The sequence below is a fragment of the Macaca fascicularis genome, chromosome 6 (genome assembly GCF_037993035.2).
Source record: "Macaca fascicularis isolate 582-1 chromosome 6, T2T-MFA8v1.1".
Taxonomy (NCBI): Eukaryota; Metazoa; Chordata; class Mammalia; order Primates; family Cercopithecidae; genus Macaca; species Macaca fascicularis.
The window spans coordinates 45,882,672-45,895,974 of NC_088380.1; the positions used below are offsets into that span (position 1 = coordinate 45,882,672).

General features: G+C 34.4%; 1 protein-coding gene across 3 annotated transcripts in view; it reads right to left on the reverse strand.

Annotated features, from left to right (window-relative positions):
- HCN1 (hyperpolarization activated cyclic nucleotide gated potassium channel 1) overlaps positions 1 to 13,303 on the reverse strand; it is a 439,910-nt gene that overhangs the window by 40,439 nt on the left and 386,168 nt on the right. For all 3 annotated transcript variants that reach the window (XM_045393695.3, XM_005556858.5, XM_073995120.1), the window contains one exon: positions 5,068 to 5,308. In XM_045393695.3, the coding sequence (XP_045249630.1) occupies positions 5,068 to 5,308 (241 nt within the window). The remainder of the gene's footprint in view (positions 1 to 5,067; positions 5,309 to 13,303) is intronic.

Genomic DNA, 13,303 nt, shown 5'->3' on the forward strand with positions numbered 1-13,303 from the left:
TATATCAATAAATAATGAAAGAGAATAGGTAAATTTCCTGTTCAGAATGATTTCAAGTTATTTATGTCATACTTGGTCTTTAAGGAAGTGGAATAATACTCTCCACTCCTTACTTGTGGGCTGTGTGTGGTGACTATCTTCCAAAGAGTACAGTATGGAATGAGAGGGGAAGAAAAATTAACTTTACAATGGAGATGACTTACAAATCCTAACTCAAGTTAGATGATTAAGGTTAACATCAACAGCAATAAGATATATTCATAGTATGCACTCTCAATATGATGTGATGAGAATGGTACTTTAAGTCTTGTTTTTCTTCCCCAAAACAATTACTCCAATCTAATCTTGAGAAAAGCATCAGACAAATCCCAACTGAGGGACATTCTACAAGATACCTTAACCAGTGCTTCAAATTACTAAAGAAGAAGGAAATTCTAAGAAACTTTAATGATTAAAAGTAGCCAAAGAAGACATTACTGCTAAATGTCAGGTGGTATTACGTATCGGATTCTGAACAGAAAAAGGACATTGGGTAAAGATTGGAAAAATTTTAATGAAAAATGCACTTTATTAAGTACTTTAACAGTTAATCAATGTTGGTTCATTAGTTTTGACCAACATACCACAGTAATGCAAGGTGTTTACATTGGAATTATCTGTATGATCTTTGCAATAATTTTGTAAATACAAACCCCCTGTAATAAAAAGGAAATAAAAGTTTAAAAGTAAAAAGGGAACCATATATCTATATCAATATCTTCATGTCTCTCACTCTCTGTCTCTGTAACTATCTATTTTTAATTTAAAAATTCTTTTGAATCATCTGAGGATTTTTGCCAACATACTGGTAATTGGATTTCAACTCCACTCAATTATATGAGAAAATATAGAGTAGCTTTTTTGGCATTGGCATCAAATTTTTTTAAAGCTTCCCAGGAGATAGTAATGTGTACTCAGTATTATGAACAATTGAATTAGATGAACTGAATGATTACTCCTAAAGAAATAGAAAATCGGAGTATTTTAATAACCATAAAATACAAGGAATCAAATGCAAGTGGCTTTATTTGTGAAGCCTATCAAATTTTCAAATAACAGGTAATGCCTAGATTGTTTAAACTTCTCTAAAACAGAGAATACTTTTTGAAAAAGTTTCATTATTCTTTCTAAGAAGTGAGCATAACCTGATATCCAAAGTCATCTAATAGATCACAAAAATGACCCCAATAAAAACAACATTATATGTAGACCAATCTCACTCATGGACAGAGATGTTACACTATGTTAAAGAAATAATACATCAAGAAAAAATAGTTTTAATCTCAGAAATGATCTTATGGTTTAACATAAGGATATTCATTGATGTGATTCACTGTACTAATAGTTTAACCCACATAAATCCAGGGAGGAACATATTCCAGTCTTTGTATAAAACCTTAGTCATATTACCAAATTAACTGTAAGGTATTTAAAAGCTCCTTTGAATTCACAAAACATATGTCGACTTCACAAATCCCGTCTTTGTGCATAATAACACTTCAAAAAATTCTTTTCAAATGTTTCTTCTACATATTCATCAAATCCCCAGAAATTGACTCAAAGACTTTTCCTCCTACAAATTTATCCCCAAACCTGGCCTATACATATACAGTTCACTACTTAACACAGGTTTGAACTACGCAAGTCCATTTACAGGTGGATTTTCTTTTGCTTCTGCCACCGCAAGAGAGTAAAAGTAACCCCTTCTCTTCCTTCTCCTCCTCATCCGACTCAACATAAAAATGATGAGGATGAAGACCTTGATGATGACCCATTTGTTATGATGATCTATTTATTATGATGAATAGTAAATATATTTTCTCTTCCTTATTAATTTTTAAATATTTTATATTCTTTAGCTGACTTAATTGTAAGAATACAGTATCAAATATATACAGCATACAAAATATGTTTTAATCAACTATTTATATTATTGGTTAGGCTTCCAGCCAACAGTAGGCTGCTATTAGTCAAGATTTTGCAGAGTCAAAAACTATATGCAGATTTTTGACAGAGTAGGGGTTGGTACACCTAATCTCCACGTTTTTCAAGATCAACTGTATACTTTCATTTCTTATCCCATCTAACTTCAATACTCTCTTTCTTTTTTCCCTTCATTCAAACATTAATTCTCTGTACTTTCTAAAGCAGATCCTGTTAGATTCATAGTTTTTCCTAATCGGCGTTTTTCTTAAAATAACCTGCACAAAAGGCTAAGAGGCCAATGAGACAACACAGAATCATTTTAACAAGAAAGAAGAGTGGGAAGAAATGGAAAGCTTCAAAATGGAACTTCAAAATTGTCTTTAATTGGTCAGCTGGAATTTAAAGAAGTTAATTAATTTGAGTTAATATGTTTCACTCAGTCATAATAGATTAATGGGTTATAACCTCATGGTTATTTTGATACAGTCAAAAAACGCACTTACCAAAATTCAAAAATTTTCCTAATAAATATATCTTAGCTGTAAATGAGGAACATTTCTTAAAGTCAGCATATTATTAAGGAATCATTTCAAAAGTTAGCAGAAAGGATGAACTCCTTCATCAATGATTTTGGAAAAATTGTCTCTTTGGGGGAACAAATGGGGATAATACAGAATATTTCACATTATACTCACAAATATACTTTGGATGGGTTAATACTAAAACAAAAATGTATTAATTACATTTTAAATTAATACTAAAACAAAAATATGTATAATAATATAATATAAGAAATTATAATAACAAAGTAGTCCTGAAAAAATGTAGTAAAACTAAATAAAATACATAAAAATGTGAAAAACAATTCCAGCCAGGTGTGGTGGCCATGCCTGTAATTCCAAAAATTTGGGCGGTCAAGGGAGGAAGATTGTTTGAGCCCACGAGTTAGAGACCAGCCTGGGTAACATGGTGACACCCCCTCTCTACAAAAAATTAAAAAATAGAAAAGCAGGGCATGGAGGCATATGCTTGTGGTCCCAGCTACTAGGGAGGCTGAGGTGGGAGGATCACTTGAGCCTGCAGTGGAGCCATAATCATGCCAGTGCACTCCAGCCTAGGTGACAGAGGGAGATCCTATCATTAAAAAAAAAAAAAAAAAAGGAAAGAAAGATAATAAAAGCATTTCCATTATTTTGCAGTGTGTAAAATCCACTTACAGAACATAAAATCTTTAATGTCCTAAGAAAAAAATAGGCAGATTTAAATCAACAATAATGAGAATCAAAACGATGACAGATATTATAAACAAAATTAAGAAACAAGCAACAAATTAGGAGAAAATAGTTGCATCATATAAAATATATATCTGGAACATTCCTATAAATTAGATTTACAAAGGCAAACAACAGAGTGGAAACATGTGCAAAGAATAGGAACAAAAAAATAAATCCAAGCAATTAGCAACTCTAACAAGAAATTTCTCAGCCTCCCAGAAATAGCAAACATGCAAATAGAAATGCAGATAATTAGGGTGTGTCCTTTTGTTTATTAACAAGATAATATGTTTTGGCTCTGTGTCCCCTCGACAAATTTCATCTCGAATTGTAATCCCCATATGTTAAGACAGGGACCTGAGGGGATATGGATCATGGTAGCGGGTCCCCCCATGCTGTTCTCATGGTGGTGAGGGAGTTCTCAGGAGTTCTGATGGTTTAAGTGGCAGTTTCCCCTGCGCTTTCTCTCTCTTGCTGCTTGTGAAGCAGTTGCTTGTCTCTCCTTCACCTTCTGCCATGATTGTAAGTTTCCTGAGGTGCCCCGCCCCCAGCTGTGTGGAACTGTGAGATAATTAAATATCTATTCTTTATAAATTATCCAGTCTCAGGTATTTATAGTAGTGTGAAAATGGACTAATACACAAGACAAAACTAAAACTGAATTGGCAAAGCAAACAGGCAGTCTTATCAAAGAAGCAATTGGGTGTTATTTGTCTAAGTCTAAAAATAAGATCAAATAGTGTTTGACCCAGTAAATCAATTTCTAGGCATTTTTTGTACATGTGTAGAAACATATATATGTATTATATATATAATTTTAATTAAAAAATTGGAAATTAATATGATTTGGCTGTGTCCCCATTCAAATCTCAACTTGAATTGTACCTCTGAGAATTCTCACATGTTATGGGAGGGACCCAGGGGGAGGTAATTGAATCACAGGGACTGGTCTTCCCCATGCTATTCTCATAATAGTGAATAAGTCTCATGAGATCTGATGGGTTCATCAGGGGTTTCTGCTTTTGCTTTTTTCTCATTATCTCTTGCTGCCATCATGTAAGAAGTACCTTTTACCTTCTGCCATGATTCTGAGGCCTCCTCAGCTATGTAAAACTGTTAGTCCAATTAAACCTCTTTTTGTTCCCAGTTTCAGGTACGTCTTTATCAGCAGTGTGCAAACAAACTAATACAGAAACAATACAAATTTTCATAAATTTTTAGCAAGGTAAATTGCCATCTAACTAGAGGCTACATTTTGCAGCCTTCCTTAGGCTTGAAGGTGATCCTATACCAATTCTGGGCAATCATATGTGAATAGCAATGATTTTTGCAATTTCTGGGCAGTAGGAATATCAAACGGAAGCTGTTAGTTTTTCATTTCTTCTATTATTTCTGCCCCATTATATGAGCCATAACAAAACATGGCAGAGAGGAATCAGCTCCTCTTGTGGAGATGACAAAAATGAAACAAAACATTTTAGTGGATGGATGGAATCTAGGTCACCAAAAACTGTTGTAGAGAAAGCCTCCCAACCCTCCTGGAACTTTTGTGTAGAAGAAAATCATACTTCCCATTTGACTTAAGCCCCTAATATTTGGTTCTAGATAAAGAGGTTGAAATAATACCTCAACCAATGTAGTAGTAAATCACACACATTGAGCCTGTGACTCTGAAATGTGAAAGCACTGTTATAAACACTTTTATCAGAATTCACATACAGGTTTACATTCAAAACCAACAAAGTGACATGCTGACATCTCCAAAATTCTTAAAGACACAAATCTCAAGCAGCTTAGATTTTATCTTAGTTGCATCTTTTTTACTAACCTCCAAAGTAAGAGCCATCTGTCAGCTTCATTTCTTTACTGGATTTTGTAATGACACCAGCAACACCATGTTGAATGAAATACATTTTTTTACCCACGGCTCCTTCTCGTATGATATAATCTCCAGGTTGAAACACCTCAAATCTCAACTTGCTCAGCATGGCAGTCACAAAATTAGGATCCGCATTAGCAAATAAAGGCATTGTAGCCACCAGTTTCCGACAGTTGAAGTTGACTATCTCCTAAAGATGTCAAGAGTAAACAAATATTAAGAGAGATATTAATCATATCTGGAAGAAAAACATGCTGAAATTTAAAAAATAGATATAGCATAACATTGCAATTTAAATTTAGATATAAAAATTCATAAATTATAGTAATGCACATCACATTACAGTCAGGATTGCGTTTTATTTTGATGTTGAAATATTTGTATTCCCAGAACCTAGTGTAGTATAAGAATATATTAGATATTCGATAAATGTTAATTCAATATATGAAAATCTCATCTTTTAAAACTTCCCATTTCTTTACTATTGTGTATATGAAGCTAAAACTTCTAAAATGTGAATATATTTTATTCTTCATTTTATCTTTTATTTATGAAGAAAGAAAGCCATATCACTTCCTATTAGCTATGACATTGCTGCTTCTGTGCTCCATTTTGTCTGGGCCCAACTACCAGACAAAAGCATTTTGATGTTTTTTTTTTTGTTAATGTCATTCACATTAGAGTGAGGACAATGGATAGTACAGAAAAAGGTTACACAAAGGAGACTTTAATCTAAAATTATAAATTCATCAGGCACAGTGGTTCATGCCTGCAATCCCAGCACTTTGGGAGGCCAAGGCGGGAGGATCACGAGGTCAGGAGTTCAAGACCAGCCTGGTCAAGATGGTGAAACCCCGTCTCTACTAAAAATACAAAAATTAGGTGGGCATGCTGGCGGGCACTTATAATCCCAGCTATCGGGGGGCTGAGGCAGAGAATTGCTTGAACCCAGGAGGCGGAGATTGCAGTGAGCAGAAATCACACCACTGTACTCCAGCCTGGAAAACACAGTGAGACTCAATCTCAAAAAAAAAAAAAAAAAAAACAAACCAAAAATTAAAATTATAAATTCAGTTGGTGTCTGGGCTAGAATCAGAAGTCGTTCTTTCTATAGACTCTTGGGATTCCATTGCAAATGATGGGCTAGAGGGAGGACATATTTGCCTTTTCCTGACTTGTTTGTTATTCCAGGAGCAGGTCAGTTCTTAAATAGGAGATCTGTATGTTTGATTTCATTCTGTGGATTCTGGTCAAGATTAAACATATTTTTGTCCCTCTGGATGAAAACAGAAATGTGGAATCAAACATTTTTAATCATGCAAATCAGTTATGTGACACAGAATAGACAGTGGAAATCTACATTTTGCCACAAAGCCACTTCTCAGAAATTTCCTTACCAATGAGTCGCCCCACAAAAGGTTGGGACTGCATTTGTGATTCTGTTTAAGCCCCCCACAAAAGGTTGGGACTGCATTTGTGATTTTGTTTAAGAGGCACAGAAATTGGTCATGTCTGCTAAGAGGTGAAAAGAAGGCACAAAGAATCATAGGTAGTAACAGAGTCTGAGAACTCTATCTTCTGCCTTGGGGAAATATGCTATACAGACCCATAAATTCCAAGACTGAGAAAGAAAGTTTCCATGATCTTATTTCATCAAATGACCTAATACCATCCAGGATAGATAAAGAATTCCAGCTGATACAGAAGGCACAACATTTTGGATCTACCGTGGAAGAAAAGGTGTTTCATTCTCAACAATATTTTGTGAGTTTAGTTAAGAATAACAATGTCTGTAATAGTGGAGCTTCATGGAAGATGAGAAAATATACACAAATAAGCAACAATAATCAGAAAGTGAACTTAGCAGCGAAGACAAGAGAAAGATATTAAATGTGGTACTTAGTGCAGCATTATTCAGGCCAAAATATACACTTGAGTCCATGATTGACTGTATCTAGGGAAATTTGTGATAATTTTATCTGATGCATGGAGTGTGGGTCTATAATAACGTTCAGTAAGTAGTAAGTACTGAATAAATATGCATGCATATAAAGGAAGCAGTGGAGAAGGAAGAAATGAAGGAGGGGAGGAAGGAAAGAAAGAAGGGAGGAAGGGAGGGAGCAGGTGGGAAGGAAAGAAGGAATGGATTAAAGAAGAAACAGAGGCAGGGAGGGAGGGAGGAAGAATAAAGGAAGGAAGGAAGGAAAGAAGGAAGGAAGGAGGGAGGGAAAGAATGAATGAATGAAGGAAGGAAAGAAGGTAGGGAGGGAGGGAGAAAGGAAGGGAGGAAGGTGGAGTTTCAGTTGTAAAAATGTATTCACAAACACTAATTTTATTCTCGTTGGGAGATGGTTACTTAAAACTCAGCTTTCTCAAGCAAATGGATTGAGAGACAAGTCTTCTGCATTAAAAAATTTGTTTTTACTGTTTCAAATATTTCTATACAAAACAACAGGAAGATAAAAAGTGATGTGGAGTTAAAAGAAGACAGAACTATGTCATGAAAATAGCTAGATTAATTGATTGAGAGTTAATTATTTCACATATAAAATGACGTAGAATAATACTGTGTAGGAAATTGAAAATGACTCAGATTATAGAGAAAATAATTTTTCATACAAAAAAATAGAGAATCCCTTCATGTTTGTACCTTGATTTGAACTATGCAAATGTTTCACTTCACTGATCTCTCATTTTTTATTTTAGGAAATAATTGCAATTATGAATAACTTGTTAATGATACATTGCATATCCAGGTGTTTCTGTTAGAACTCCATTTATTATAATACTCCTGGAATAATTTCATATTTTTGTTTGAAGAAATCTATTAATGTTTTCTTCCTTCATGCAACTTTTACTTCCCAGGAGTATTACCTGATTAAAACTGTAAATTCTAACAAAGATATGATAGAAAAAAAGGTAATGAGACAGAATCTTCTTGGATTCTAAAAGTCTTTCATCCTCCCATGAAAACTGCTTTTTTTGAGGATGTCTAGTATATAGAAACAATCATGTAAGTATAGAATGAAGCAAAACTTAAAAAAAAATTTTTAATCAATCACCTTTCCTTATGGCATATTGAGGTAAATAAAACACACAATTACTAACTCTAACATTCATTCAGATTACTTATGGCACTTGTTATAATTATCTCTTTTTATCAAAATATCAGATCTGAGTTAGGAGTATTATCTATATGCATTAAATTGAGGAAAGGTTGCTTGCTAAGGAAGGCAAACACATGGTTTTGATCTTAGTAATAAGTTGCTCCAGACTATTAAGTTTATGCTGGCACTTTAAAAAATGCAATTATTTCTTTCCTGGAACATTTTGTAGTATAAGAAAGTATGTACATGCTAAAAACAAATGAAAAAACAAACAGAAAGACCAATCCCCAAAATGAAACCGAACAAAAACCCCACAGTAATGAAGGTATTTCAAAGGGACACAGGGGCCAACTGAAAGAGCTACCAATAGTCAAACAAAGCTGGAAAAATTTGAGTAACAACAACAAAAAGTATTGGATTAAACCCAAAGTATAAAATACATAACCAAGATCACATACAAATCTAGATGACTGGCTAAACTACTAAAAAGTCAGGGATAACACATAAACTTTCTCTTTAAATTCAAAATAATTTCAAATAATTCATATAAGCATTCCTGCCTCAAAAAGTTGGAGAATAATTACCAAACCCTTAAGGATGGGCTGAGCATTGAGCATGGGGACTTCCTTCAAACAATACAATAAGGAAAAGAGGGGAAAAGTAGTAACTTTCCAATAGAGAAACATGAAAAACTCCACCTCAAGTCAGACGATCAATGTTAACATCAACAGTGCTAAATCATGTTGATAGCATGTACTCTTGGTATGATGTAATCAGAAGGGCATTTTACTTTTGTGGCATTCCTACAACAAACCCATAATCCCAGTTTAATTATGACAAAACCATCAGCAAACCCAAATTTAGGAAAATTCTACGCAATATTTGGCCAGTTCTCCTCAAGATGATCAAGGTAATCAAAAACAAGGACATTTGGAAAAAACTGTCCCAGACAAAGGGAGACTAAGGAGACAGGACAACTGACCATAATGTGGTATCCTAGATGGGATCTTAGGACAGAAAAAAAGAACTTTAAAGCAAACTAAGGGAATCTGAATGATGTTTGGACTTTCAATAATAATGTATCAATTTTGAGTCGTAACTGTAGTTATAAGGTATTAAAAACAGGGGAAACTGGATGTGAGGTATATGGGAATTCTCTATACTATTTCTGAAGCTTTTTTGCTTACATAGTTTGGATGCTTAGCACTCCACGATTCATGCTGGAATCTGACCTAATATTGGAGGTGGTGAACGGGAGGAGGTGTTTCAGTCATGGGGGAGAAGAACCCACATGAATGATTTGGTGCTGTCCTTGAGTTAATGAGTGAGTTCTCACTCTGTTAGTTCCCATGAGAGCTGATTGCTAAAAGGAGCCTGGCACCTACTCTCTCTCTCTCATGTCTTCTCTCATCATGCGACATGCAGGCTCCCCTTCCCCTTCCACCATGATTGAATATTTCCTGAGGTCCTCACTAGAAACAGATGCTGGTGCCATGCATCTTGTGTAGGCTGCTGAATTGTAAGACAAATCAATTTCTTTACAAATAACTCAGCCTCAGGTAGTCATTTATAGCAATGAAAAATGAATTAAGACATCTGTAAATATAAAATTATTTAAAAATAAAAAGCTTATTAAAGATGTAATTACTGCTCTTCATAGTTAAGAAAATATGATATTTTGTCATAGCATGTAAAGCATATTTTCTTTAATTTAACTCATTTAAAAGTTAATTTAAAAAAGATCTCCTAGTAAATACTTGAAAACAGTCATACCATAGTGCAGTCTGGGGTTAAGCAGCAGGCTGGGAATGTGTCTGTTTATTTGCTGTGGAGTTAATAACTGTAGTCTGTCATAAGAAGACAAATTGTATATATATAATGCATTTTCAACCTCAGATAAATGTTTTTTATCAAGTTTTTGTTTACTAATAAAAATCTATAATTATTTCTGTATTCTGTTCCATTGGTCTATGAGTCTGTTCTTGTACCAGTACCATGCTGTTTTGGTTACTGTAGCCCTTTAGTATAGTTTGAAGTTGGGTAGCATGATGCCTCCAGCTTTGTTCTTTTTGCTTAGGATTGTCTTGGCTATTTGGGCTAGTTTATAGTTCCATAAGAATTTTAAAACAGTTTTTTCTAGTTCTGTGAAGAATGTCAGTAGTAGTTTAATGGGAATAGCATTGAATCTATAAATTGTTTTGGGTGGTATGGCCATTTTAACAATATTGATTCTTCTTGTCCATGAGCATGGAATATTTTTCCATTCATTTGTAGCATCTCTTATTTCTTTGAGTAGTGGTTTGTACTCTCCTTGTAGAGATCCTTCACTTTCCTTGTCAGCTGTATTCCTAGTTATTTTACTCCTTTTGTGGTAATTGTGAATGGAATGTCTTCTGAGATTTGTGTCTCAGCTTGACTGTTGGTGTACAGGAATGCTGACACAATTTTTGTACACTGATTTTGTATCCTGAGACTTTACTAAAGTTGTTTATCAGCTTAAGAAGTTTTAGGCTTACATAATGGGGTTTTCTAGACATGAGATCATGTCATCTGCAAACAGGGATAGCTTGACTTCTTCTTTTCTTATTTGGATGCCCTTTATTTACTTCTCTTGCCTAATTGCTATGGCCAGAATTTCCAAACTATGTTGAAGAGGAGTGGTGAGAGAAGACATGCTGGTCTGGTGCTGGTTTTCAAAGGGAATACTTCAGCTTTTGCCCATTCAGTATGATGTTAGCCATAGGTTTGTCATATATGGCTCTTACTATTTTGAGGTATGTTCCTTCAATACCTAATTTATTAACAGTTTTGAACATGAAGGGATATTGAATTTTATCAAAAGCCTTTTCTGCATCTATTGAGATAATCATGTGGTTTTGTCTTTAGTTCTGTTTATGTGATTAATCATATTTATTGATTTGTGTATGTTGAACTGACCTTGTATCCCGGGGATGAAGCCTACTTGATTGTGGTAGATAAGCTTTTTGATGTGCTGATGGATTCCGTTTGACAGTATTTTGTTGAGGACATTTGCATCGATGTTCATCAAGGATATTGGGCTAAAATTTTCTTTTTTCGTTGTTTCTTTGCCAGGTTTGGTATCAGGATGATGCTCCCCTCATAGAATAAGTTAGGGAGGACTCCCTCCTTTTCAATTTTTGGGAATATTTTCAGTAGGAATGCTACTGGCTCTTCTTTGTATATCTGGTAGAATTCAGCTGTGAATCCATCTGGTCTTGGACTTTTTTTGGTTGGTAAGCTATTTATTACTGCCTCAAGACTAAATGTAAAAACTAAAACTATAAAAACCCTGGAAGATAACCTAGCCAATGCCATTCAGGACAGAAGCACAAGCAAAGATTTTATAATGAAGATCCCAAAAACAACTGCAACAAAAGCAGAAATTGACAAATGCGAACTAATTAAACTAAAGAGCTTCTACACACCAAAATAAACTATCAACAGAGTAAATAGCCTACAGAATGGGAGAAAATTTTGGCAAACTATGTATCTGACAAATGCCTAATAGCCAGCATCTATAGTAACTTAAACAAAATTATAAGAAAAATACAAACAACCCCATTAAAAAGTGGGCAAAGGACATGAACAGACACTTCTCAAAAGAAGACATATAAGGTCAACAAGCATATGATAAAGAGCTCAACATCACTGATTATTAAAGACATGTAAATCAAAACACGATGAGATACCATCTCACATCAGTCATAATGATTATTATTAAAAAGTCAAAAAATAACTGATGCTGGTGATGTTGTGGATAAAAAGGAACGTTTATACACTCTTGAAGGGAGCATAAATTAGTTCAGACATTGTGAAAGACAGTGTAGTGATTCCTTAAAGACCTGGAGACAGAAATACCATTCAACCCAGGAATCCCATTACCGGGTATATACCCAAAGGAATATAAATTGTTCTATCATAAAGACACATGCATGTGTATGTTCAGCACAATTCACAATAGTAAAGACATGGAATCAACCCAAATGTCCATCAATGAATGACTGGATAAAGAACATGTGGTAAATATATAGCATGGAATACTATGCAGACATAAAAAAGAATGAGATCATGTCTTTTGTAGGGACATGGATGGAACTGGTGGCTATTATCATTAGCAAATTAATTCAGGAATAGAAAACCAAAAGCCTCATGTTCTGACTTACAAGTGGGAGCTAAATTAGAACACATGGACATATAGAGAGGAACAACACAAACTGGGGCCTCTCGGAGGATGGGAGGAGGGATAGAATCAAGAAAAATAATTAATGGATACTAGGCTTAATACCTGGGTGATGAAATAATCTGTACAACAAACCCCCATTACCCCCATGTTCATCGATTTAAAAAACATGCACATCCTGCACATGTAAGCTTGAACTTAAAATGAAAGTTAAAAAATCTATAATTATTTCAAAGTTAGAAATGTATTTTCATTTATTAAAGACACCAAAAAATGACGGAGAAACAAAAATGTTGTTCCAAAGAAATTCCATCTCCAAGGAATATTATTACATAATTTATATAGCATCAATATGGTTTTTATTTTAAAACATCTCAAGTTGCCCACTAGCAAAAGGGTGGATTTCAAATGTTACTATTTAAAATACACTGGTTCAATTTCTTCCTACATTTGCAATCAGCTTATGTTAGAAAATTTGTTTAAACATCTGAGAAGGGAATTGATAAATTTGCTGACATTTTATTTTGCTAAAATAAGTCATAAGAAATATTGGGTATAAATACCCATGCAGAAATAACATAATTTTGAAGTTAAACAATATTAAGTTCTCTGGAGTGGACTTGTTGCTTTAGTGTTGATAATTATGGCATAAGTGTTATGATCCATGGAGAGTATGTTGCCCATAAAAGGAACAGTTCGATGTAAAAGTGTTGACTGAAGAAATGCCAGAATGTGATTTTGGTAAAATTCTTTGCATAAGGTTTCTCATTGAAAATGCATGAGACCTGCAGCTTTATTTATTCCTCTGAGGAAAAGTTCAGACAGAGCAGTAATTGCGGAGGAAGAGTACACTGGTCGCCTTGGAACCTGGAGGGAA